The 11759-nt window shown below is 35.7% G+C and overlaps 1 protein-coding gene across 2 annotated transcripts in view; it reads right to left on the reverse strand.

Moving 5' to 3' along the window:
- Positions 1–10902, reverse strand: part of Ifih1 (interferon induced with helicase C domain 1) — a 58237-nt gene extending 47335 nt beyond the window's left edge. The window contains exons 1-2 of one of the 2 annotated variants that reach the window (XM_058584959.1): positions 9771–10902; positions 1925–2093 (exon numbers count right to left, since the gene is read on the reverse strand). In XM_058584959.1, coding sequence (XP_058440942.1) covers positions 1925–2093; positions 9771–10223 — 622 coding nt within the window. In that variant the 5' untranslated portion in view covers positions 10224–10902. The remainder of the gene's footprint in view (positions 1–1924; positions 2094–9770) is intronic. The other variant, XM_046462271.2, reaches the window with a different exon arrangement.
- Positions 10903–11759: the final 857 nt, after the last annotated feature.

Raw genomic sequence — 11759 nt, forward strand, 5'->3', positions numbered from 1 at the left:
TTGTGTGTGTGTGTGTGCATATATATATATATATATATATATATGGTTTTGGCTAGAAGTCCCTTCACTTAGCAAATAGGCCTTAGAATTATAGTGTGAAAAAATTCCTGGAAAATAATAAATACCTAAAAGAAAATGTGATCTTGATATTATAAGTAAGTGGCATCATTGAGGCCCCACCAGAGAATCAAAGCAAGATAAAGATGCTTCTTATTCTGAAGGACTTTTAATATATAGTCATAATTTTGTGGTCTAAACAGAAATCATGGAACTTGCTGGTGAATGCATCATGGAATTACTTATCTAATTGATCATTCTTGAATAATCCCCCAAATTTTTAAATAATTTCAGAGAAAGAACAGTTTCAAGGCCTTTTGAACTTTAAGTTCGTCTTAAAGATGTGATGCTGTACTAATGCCACTTCATAATTCTTTAGAGCTTGTAAACACCCCATGGTAAAGAAAGTTGACTCTGTCTATTGCTCCATTTTTATCCCATTGTCTGTCTCACTCTGAGTGTATGTGTATGTGTGTCTGTCTGTCTGTCTGTTTCTCTCTCTACATATATATAGATATTGGTACAGATACATACTTCATAGAAGTAATGACAGTAGAACCCCTGGAAGTTGCTGACAAACAGACCATGGGACTTTTGAAAGTCTGATTTTTGAAAGCTGGTTTGACCACTTTTATTTATTTATTTTTGGCACCAGGGATTGAACTCAAGGATGCTTCACCACTGAGGTACAGCCCCGGCCCTTTTTATGTTTTATTTTGAGACAGTACCTTGCTAAGTTGCTTAGGTCCTCACTAAGTTGCTGCTGAGTTGCTGAGACTGGTTTGAACTTGTGATCCTCCTGCCTTAGCCTCCCAAGCTGTTTGAATTACAGGTGTGCACCACCATACCCGTCCTAGATTGACCACTTTTAAAGAGTGAAACGAATAGTTTTATATAGTTATATATTTTAAATTGCCAGGCAAAAATAAAGCTATTTCATAAAATAATATAAAACATAACATGCTGTTTCTTTAATAATTTAGCAATTTTACTTTATCACTCATATTTATCTGTTTTTGTTTTGCATATGTACTTCAGAAAATTGCCTACTCTGTACCTTGTTCCACTAAAAATTATGGTGTATGGGAAGAAGGACTTTACATGTCATTTAACCCCATATCCTCAGCACCAGGAACAGCCCACCACATCTGGCACTCACTACATGTTCACTGAATGAATGAATGAGTGAATGAGTGAAGAAAAGAGGTGAAGTCAGCATGCAATGATTATTAATTTGTTGGCAATTAACTTTTAACTTGTTTTATAAATGATATTTTTGAAAGCATAGAGAATATATTAAGGAAAGAAAAATAAGTTGGAAGTTTTAATTAGATATAAAATAATATATGTAAAAGGGCTACAAAAATTATTAACTATTTTTTAAAATTTATATTACATGAAGTTGAGATGTGTTGTAATTACAAACCTGTCATCAAATTTTCAAACTACTTAAAATTTATGAAAATATTCAGAAGTGTATGCAGCAGAGTTTTAATAACCACTAAAATAATTTTGCACAATTTATTTGCATCTTTTTAATGCGAAAAGTACCTTGTTAAAAATTCCAAGTCATTCTCATGCTTTCAAAATAAGACTAATAATGGAATGTTGGTTGGACTTTGAGTCAACCACCAATATTCTAGTCCAGCTTGATGAATTCTTCGGGCTCTGATAATTTAATTTTTTTCTCAGGCACTAATTTCTTTGTTTGTATAATAAATAATCTACCAAATCCCTTCCCATTTGAAAACTGCTATTTTTTAAAAAAAAAAAAATCTTGGTGTTTGGCAATATGTCTATAGGTTTCATTAAACTTTCAATTATTGGGCAAAATGTGGAAAATCATCCCTAGTAAAATAAGAAATACCTGCATTGCTTTCTGAGCAAGCAACACCTGTTAACTCCTGGGCAAGTCTGTTATTTCCTGTTTCTCGAAGAATGTTCAGAAATGTAGAAAACCAGTTTTCTTTCTGCACAATCCTGCTGAGCAACTCTCTTACACCTGATTCATTTGCATTATTTTCTGCAGCAGTAATCTGTTAAGAGAAAAGTAGAAATAAATTCAACATATCAATAAATTTAAACAGGAAATATCTGTTAGGAAAACTGAGCAATTAAGCATAAGTATTTTTAAAAAATTTATATTCAGATTCTAAGGAAAACAGCAATGCTACATGCAGCAATTTTGGAGTCTACCAGGAAAAATATCTCTGAATCAAACACCCTTTGAAACATGTAATTTTTAAGCCATTTTGATGTCCAAACCTGATGCTTAGAAATACATGTTTTACCTCATTCTGAATAAGAAGAACATAAGAAAGCATCTTTCATCAATAACCATATTTTATCTTTTTTTACCAATTTCTTTCTATATATCTATGGCTTGCTATTTCCGTTCAACACAAGAAATTTGTAAATGGGAAATAAAATATTTTTTATCCAACTTCTCTTTCTTCACTATTACTACCATGGAAATAAGTAATTACAACCACAGATTCACATTTTTGTTTATTTAATATTTGCATTATTTATAATTACTATAATAAAATTTTCCAAAATTTTGTTTATTTAATATTATGACATTTTTTCTATATCTATTCCTTTTGTAAAGTATGAAGTAGACTTATTTCATATCCAGTCATTGTAATATTTAGTCTTCATTTTCTTTCCCATTTATTTATTTATTTATTTTGGGTACCCGGGATTGAACTCAGTGGCACTTGACCACTGAGCCACATCCCCAGCACTATTTTGTATTTTTTATTTAGAGGTTCACTGAGTTGCTTAGTGTCTCGCTTTTGTTGAGGCTTTGAACTCACGATCCTCTTGTTTCAGACTCTCAAGCTGCAGGGCTTAACCTAGTGAATCTTTTTGTAATGTGGATCATTTGTATAATTATTATCACAATGCATCTTCCTAAAATAGGTTCTAATAGAGTAACTGACATTTGGAGAAAAGACTAACACAAATCATGTTAGATCGGAAAGAAATGACGCCATCATTAGCTTTCTGTGGCATCAAGGAAGCTACTTCATCTCCCTAAGCTTCCATTTCCACATGTGGAAACTGAGGCCACCATGGAGATTCGAGTGTTACTCCATCCTGATTGCACATAAGAAACACCTGTGGAGACTTTAAAAAATGCTAATGTTTAGCATCTGTCCCAAAGGATTCTAGTTTATTTTGTCTATGTTGGGGACACAGAACATTTTTCAAACATTTTTTTAAGCATCTCATGTGATTTTTACCAGCCTCCTAATTGAGAAACACTGATATAGATATTCTCAAGGTTCTTTCTCAATATCTATGAATCTTCTATATCTATAATTTCGGCTGTTTAGACTAGTTTGTTCTTACAAAATGTGTTTTCTAGTCCTTTAAATATATTCCAAGACCTTTTAATGTCAAGGATTTGTTAACCTTTTTTCAAATAATGTTTTCTACAAATTTAGTATTATCTATTATTATGGATGACCTAGGAAAGTATTTACTTTTATAAACATTTCTTTCTTTCTTCTTTCCTCCTTCCCTCCCTTCCTTCCTTCCTTAATTCCTTAATTCCTTTCTTTCTACCAGGAATTGAACTCAGGGGCACTCAACCACTGAGCCATATCCCCAGCCCTGACTTTGAACTCATGATCCTCCTGTCCCAGCCTTCCAAGCCACTGGGATTACAGGCATGGGCCACCATGCCTGGTCTTTTACAAACATTTCACTAGCAGACACTACTTAGTATAAAAAAAAATTGTTCTACATGACCTCTACTCAAAGGTCATTTTAGTCCTATTAGCTAATAGGTAATTATACTGTTCTAGGGCTTTTCATATATTAAGCTAGCAACCCTGAAGTAGGTACCAACATAAACCCCTTTCATAGATCAGAAGGCCAAGAGGCACAAAGATGTTTGGCTCTCTCTCCAAGGTCAAAAATCTAGTAAATGGCAGAGGTAGAATTTCATACAGGTAATTGACTGTAGAGGCTAAAACCTGACTTCTTGAGCTATAATCATAGCTAAAAATTTTCTTCAATTTTATTTTTTGTCAAAAAGTGATTATTTGCACTTAAAAATTAAACTTATGAAATTTTAAGTGATTTCAGGCCATCTCTCACAAACCATTGTCTAAGCAATTTCTTGCTCATTTCCTACTTTTTCTCTAACTTCATTAATCTCCTAATGGAAATTTTTTGACTTCTCTGGTATTTGTAAGAGTTTTATTATTTCCTACTAATTGGAGAAGTAATTGCTATTGACACAAATTACACTGGTTTCAGCACCTCATTTTAACTCAACCCTTCCTTTTTTTTTCCTGATACTAGGATTAAACATTGAACTTAGGGGGTACTTTATCACGGAGTTACATCTCCAGAATTTTTACTTTTTATTTTATTATTTTTTAATATTTATTTTTTAGTTGTAGTTGTCAATATCTTTATTTTATTTATTTATTTTTATGAGCTGCTAAGGATTGAACCCAGGGCTTTGCAAGTGCTAGGTGAGTGCTCTACCACTGAGCCACAACCCCAGCCCTTTACTTTTTATTTTGAGACAGGGTTTTGCTAGGTTGCTGAGGCTGGCCTTTAACTTACAATATTGCTGCTTCAGCCTCCTGAATAGCTGGATTACAGGAGTGCACCACCATGTCTGGCTTCAATCATTTCCATTTTTATTATCCCATTTTTAATCAGCTTTAAATATACTTGAAGGAAGTAATAAGAAAGTATTTCTCTAAAAAGAATTAATGGGCACTGTAATGAATACTTTTATTAAGAATCTAAGCATTTTCTACTCACTAAATTTTCTTTGACTATCAATCTGTTAAGTGGATTTTTTACTCTGGAAACACATATGTCACATTTTCTTTGCCTTTATTGATCCCAGGCATTTGCATATTATAATGCTTTTGTTTTCTACATTTATTTGTACTATTTGAATGCAGAAATATATATAACATCTGTGTAATTTTAGTAGCTTCATCAAGATTCTGAATTTTTAAGAAATCATCCCCATTTGGATTCTGGAAAGTACATCAGTTCCCTTTGAAGTAATTTTACACACACACACATACACACACACACATATTTTTCTTAATCTATTCTCCTATAATATTATAAAGATGTTAGACCCCAAGGGGGGAGGGTGGAGGATGGGAAAGGCAGCAGAGCACAACAGACACTAGTATGGCAATATGTAAATCAATGGATGTGTAACTGATGTGATTCTGCAATCTGTGTGTGGGGTGAAGGTGGGAGTTCATAACCCACTTGAATCAAAGTGTGGAATATGATATGTCAAGAAATTTGTAATGTTTTGAACAACCAACAATAAAAAATTTAAAAAAAATAAATAAATAAATAAAAAGATGTTAGACCCCAATATATAAACACAATAACGGAAATTCCTAGAAGGGGAATATTTAAACTTGAGATTGATATAGAATGATTTCCTCCCCTACTGGAAGTTTTCTCTATGAATTTAACAATGTCCATGGCAACATTGCTAACTAATTTATGGAACATAAAATATAGGTGAATTTCAATGGAGTAGTTTCCCTCAGCTATAAAGAAGAACATAATTGTCATTTACAGTAAAAAAGATGGAACTGGAAAGCATCATGGTGACTGAAATAAACCAGAAACATAAAGTTAAGGGTCATGTTCTCACATGTTGAAGCTAGAGAGGAAAAAATAAATTTAAAAAAGAACTCATGGAATCAGCAGAGAGGCCAATAGAGTAGAGGAAGAGGATCAGGGGGAAGGAGGATGGGAGGTGAAGGGGATACTGGGTATGAAATTAATCAAATTATACTATGTGCCCATATGAATATGTCAAAATGAATCCCACTATTCTGTATCATTGTAATGCACCAATATAAAACAAATAAATATGGTAAAATTTGTCGGTAAAGCAACTTCTAAATTTTCTGTTAGTTTTTGTTTTTCTTTCCAAAAGAAAGTAGTGACAAAGCCAAAGATATTTTCATTAAGCACTGGCTTGCCCACATGATGTACAGTTGATGAAAAATGTTTTGTCTTCTTGTATAATAATCTCAGATTTCTATTTAAATATAATGTTTTTTTTTTAATCCAGTAGAGTTAAACTATTAGATAACAGTAAATTAGGAAGCAAAATTATGTTAAAGCATATAATTTGTTCATGTTTTAATCACATAAGTGTTTAATATCAAACTGACAGCTAAGTTTATTCATATTTCTTTTTTTCCTCTTGTTTCTCCTAATTTGCTTGACAATACAATAAATGAGGAGAAAACTGACTGAGACACTCATTTCATTTGAGGAAAATAGGACTTAGCTTCTAGCTGGACTAGTCTTAGTACTTCTGTTTTTCCCAAATAAACAAAAGGTGTATGGAGTGACGAAGACTACATGTGTCGAATTCTTTTGAGCAGGGTTGAAACATGTACCTCTCTTGGGTTGTTCAGATTTACATTAAGATTCTGTGGAAATGTTTAGATGATCACTTCTGTTACAGAGTCCACAGCTGTCTAAATCAATGGGTATGCCAAGTTGTCACAATGCACCCTAAAAGAAGCAGGGCAGTACAGGGACACTCCCTTACAGGGATGGTTCAGTTGTAATGATCTGTAAAAGAACTAGTGTTTACTGCTGTGTCTCCAGCATTTAGGATAGTGCCTTGAGTACAGTAGGTGTTCCTTAGCTATTGGTAGGAAGGATGAACTCTAACATTGCAACTTGAACTCCAGGTTAGCACAACCATTGTCTCTGGTTTTCTCTTCATCTTTCCCACTAGCTTGTTGTCTGGCACAAATATGCCACTCAACAAATTCAATAAATGAATGAATAAATCAATAAACTAAATAGGTTTGTTGGGTACTTATTGGACACAAAACTAAGTCACAGATCATTTTCAGAATCCCTGCTTTAATTGGGGGAAGGGGCTGGCATATGGAGGTAGGAATCCTAAACTAAAATCACAGTCCAAGTAGGAAATGTCTACTGGAACACAAGTAAAGAAAAAAAATAAAAGATCAATTTTTAGAAGTCCTGATTACTTAGTTAAGCTGAGCTTAACTTTTGGTATCTTTTTCTAAACTGTCAAAAATTACATTTAGAAATCTAATGCACATCACCCATTCATTCTCCAATGCCTGACAAGGCAATCTAACACATCATGTGTTTTCAACTCATTCCAGAGAATTTTTTGGAAATGAATTCAAGCAATTAATCAAGTAATCAGTATTTATTAAGTACTAACCCTATACCTAGTCCTGGCTAGGTTTTGGGAAATGAAAGATGTATTTTCCCCTTCAAATCAGTTTAATCTAGGGACTTTTAGAAGCAGATATCAATTTCAACATGCGATTTACCTAAATCCCTGAAGCTTCAACTTTATATGGAAATGTAACCAGATGAGTGTTAATAAAATCAATATAATTATATCAAAATAGTAAGTTCTTTCCTAAACACTATTTTTCATTTGATGTTGACTAAAACACTATGAAAAAAGAAATGATACAATGTTCGTTTTCATTGGATCAATTTAGGATTAGAAAACTTAAATAACTTCCCAAAGTTGTCTATGTAGTAAAAAGCAAATATACCCCGAAATCCACATCTTCCCATTATAAACTCTCATGACTGTCCCATCATACGTTCTTCTATTGGATAAACATCATGGATGATTTCCACATCACTAGAGATTCTTCCAAGTATAATGTTTCCTTCTCCTTGTTTCCATAGCTTAATTTTGGAAATGATAATGTACACACACACACACAATTATTAGTCTCTCACAGAGTCCCTATTACTCCTAGTCTCAAATAAATAGCTCCTCATTCTTTCCAGTCTCCTTTGAAATGTGAATCTGAGGCAAAGTTTGGGCTGCTTTGGCCTCAACTGCCATCATTACACAAAAGTCCCTTTACTCCCAGTCTTCTTTGTGTCAAATCCGTTGCAATACTGCTAGCTGCCTCCAAGCTTGCCAGAATCAAGAACTTGGATAAAATGTAGCTGGCGGAAATTCAATCCAGGCAAGACAAAAGTGATGCTGATAGGCAGAAGTATTTAGAGTAAATAAGAAGAAGTGCTGTTTCACTGGCAATCGGGACATCATACCCACCAAACATAAACAGCTTTGTGGTGTTACTGGACTCTGTTGCTTCTGGACTTCCTAACAGCTACTGTGGCTGGAAATGCCATCTTCCATCTCCAGCTGGCTTGAAGGCTGCATACTTTCTTCCAAATTAAGATTCTGCCACAGTGATGTACACATTTGTCATATCCAGCTGGACTACTATAATGCGTTCTAGTTGGTGCTCAATACACAAAATGACATAAACGCTACAGACAACAGTGTAAAGTAATTTACTTTGTTGGGAAAACTGGCCATCACAATTCAACGCATGTTGAGTCTTTGGATAGGCCCTGTAGCTGTTGAGTCTATGAGGACCATTAACTTTAGTTATTAAAGACCAACTCATAATACAGGCTAAAGCCAACTAATCTGATACCCAGAACATTGTAAAGAAGATACACATAATTAATGAATCAAACAGAAAAAGGAAAATGTCAAAATAATAACATAGTATAGACAAAAACCCTTGACTTGTGGTGATTTATCTACAAAGCTTTTAAAATACACTTTTGACTTACAACCATGAATAAGGCAGCATTTGTATACTTCAAGTATACAAATTCAGCATTCAAGTAGGCCAGTATTTGTATACTTCATAGTATATTTTCATTCATTGAAAAACAATGAACATTACATTAAGTTTTGTAACATCACCTGTCAAATTCATCCTATCAAAATGCTACCTTTATGAAAATCTGCTATTCCTTTCCTAATATGAAAAGCTACAACTGGCAACATATTTCTTCAAGTGAATTATCTCCAAATTTTTATTCCAAAGAACATGGAAACTTCAGTTAAACAAAGAAAAAAAAAAGTGTGTGTGTGTGTGTTATATAATTTCCTCATTTGAACCAAGATTAAATGGTATAATAAATAACATAGGGCAGAGATTGGAAAGCTTTTACTCTAAAGGGGCAGATAAGAAATATTTTAGACTTTACAGGCCATATGGTCTCTGTTCAACTGTGAAAAGCAGTCATAAAACATATGTAAACAAATGAGCACAACTGTGTTCTAATAAAACTTTATAAACACAGAAAATAAAAAAAAATTCAAAAACCCAAAGACCATTCTTAGCTTCTGGGCCTGCAAATATGAGTAGCAGACTGGATTTAGATTTGGGGCTATGGTTTGCTCACCTCTGTTCCATGTAACCACATTAAATAAGAACTAAAATTCAGTACTAGCAGGATTTGATGAATCTAGCTCTGCACTGTTCTTCCTGGAAGAAGTTGAGCAAATTAACTTACCTCAGTTTTCTCTTCTGTAAAAAAGAAACAATTCTATTACGACTCTTCATGGGTTATTTCAAATATAAAATTACTATAATTGTACATAGTAAGTGTTCAATTAACAGTATTTATCAATACAAATTCCTGCTTTAATGTTAGTTCTTTAGTTTATTTCAGTGAAAAGATAAGAAAGTTAATTCTTTTGTGTTTAAAATTTCAAAATTATGTTTTCCAGCGCCCACATCGACTCTTTTTAAAGAAGGAGGGAACGAGATTTGCCCACAGAAGTTAAAAAAAAAAAAAAATTTGCAATCCCCACTTCGCAAAAATCTTTCTTAAAGCCCAGCTCCCTCTGAACTGACACCTACCCGATTTCTGTCTTCAAGTGTCAACAGTTCCTTCTCCATGCATTTATCCAAGACATCTTTAACCAGAAGCTTGTCCACCAGAGTGGGCTGAAGGAGGTTCAGCAGTTGGAGACATTCATCATGAGCCTTCTCAAAAGATGGGGAGGGCAAGTCTGTGAGATCCGGGTTCACATAACGGGCCGCTAAGGTGTTGCCGGTTCTCTGGAGGGCCACCACAAATTCCCGAGTCCAGCCAGGGGACCAGACTTCCTTCTCCAAGGTGTTCAGGAGCAATTCAGCTGCGCGCATGTTACCAGAAGTGGCCACGGTCCTGCGAATCTGCTCCTTCACTTCATTAGTCAGAAAGGTCAAGTAGTCCAGGACAGGCTCTACCTGGATGTAACTTTTCAATCTGACCCTGAAGCAAGAGATGAGATAGCGAAAGTTCTTGTCTGCAGAGAACCCATTCGACATCTTTCTTTCTCAGAGAGGGAGAGGATTCTCCCAACTAGACGGTCCACAGTTGAGTGTTTGTATCGCTGTCAGCTGCTTTGAGGTGGCAGGGTCTTCTGCTCTGTGCCCAACGACACGGTGGCCTGCGGGACCCGGGGCCGGGGCAGGAGAGCGCGGTGGCGCCTGAGCAGGTGGGCAGGCAGGTGGGCAGCGTGCGCGGTGTCCCGGTCGCGGACGCGGCAGGTTCCGACTGACAGGCGGGTTGCTTTGGCTCTAGCAGGGCGACACTTATACCTTCGCTGAGTCCTGTTTTCCACCAGGCAGTTGTTGTGGTTAGCTGGACTGGTTTCTGTTTCGATTCTCTTCTCGAAAGACTTTTCATACGTAATCTCCAGGGCCCCAGGGCCGGCAGTGTGTTTCCCGGGAGGAGCCACCCTTTGGTCGCTGCGGGTTAGAAGACGGCTTTGGTAGAGGTCACTATGGGAAATAGCAAAGGAGAGCGAATTTTCTTGGATCCATTAAAACAGCAAAGCAATGGCAAACTTCCCCGGGGCCTGTGTTTTGGCTTCTCAGCAGGGTTCTGCCTCAACAATTAGATCCTTTGTCAGCTAAAATGTAGAGAGCAGAAAAGTGTGAGATTTGGGACTTCCCATGTGGAAAATGAAGAGAGACTGCCCCAGACCCTGATGTGAGCAGAAAGGAATTACCCTTTGCTAGTGAAGGCACTTAAGTCTGATCCAGCCAGAGGGTGAAATTGCAAGGGACTGGCCAGGAGATGAAGCTAAGAAAAACACGGTTCCAAAATCCAGGAAGCCCAGAACCCCAGAAGGAATTTACCTTTGCACCCTTCCTAAAATAAACCTGACCTCTGGACTCCCAAGAACTAATTTGTTCCGCCAAGAATTTGGGTGTGAGTATGGGAAAAAAAAAATAAGTAATAATAAACAGTTATAGCCTGATTTCCTCAGGCCTAGATTGCTAGTATTTATATATCCTTGACCAGGGCCTGATGACAGATGCAGAAGTACTTTAACCACTAACTCAGTTCAGGAGGAAGCCAAGACTGAAGTTTTCCTATTTCCCAGCATGTGAGTTCCTCCATATTCTTTAATAGATAACTTTCTTTTAATAAAACAAAACAAAACAAAATCCCCAACAACTTATTTTTGATATAGCTGCCATTCTTTTCTTGGATTCCATACAGCAAGTTTTGGCTGAAGCAACTAGGAACTTAATTAGCAACTAATGTACCAACTTGTAGTAAACATCAACATTTGTCTATGTCATGAGAGAAAAAAAAAAGACATTCACACTGAAAAATGGCAGCTTCATTTCAGTACAGAAGCCACAAAAACACAAGTGCTTCAGGTTGCGGCTCACTAGAAGGCATTCTGCAGCCCTGGGCAACTGTGGTTGTAGTAGTATATGATTATAACTTCATGGTTTGGAATTACATGGTAGATGGAGGAGTCATTTAGGCCATCAAAGATATATTTAGGAAAATTAATGTTAGCAAAGCATATTCAGTGACTTGTGGATAGTACACTGAAGCCTGGT

This window comes from Marmota monax, unplaced genomic scaffold, assembly GCF_021218885.2.
Source record: "Marmota monax isolate L192 unplaced genomic scaffold, Marmota_monax_Labrador192_F-V1.1 WCK01_AAM20220418_F8-fsc00129, whole genome shotgun sequence".
In the NCBI taxonomy this organism is placed as follows: domain Eukaryota; kingdom Metazoa; phylum Chordata; class Mammalia; order Rodentia; family Sciuridae; genus Marmota; species Marmota monax.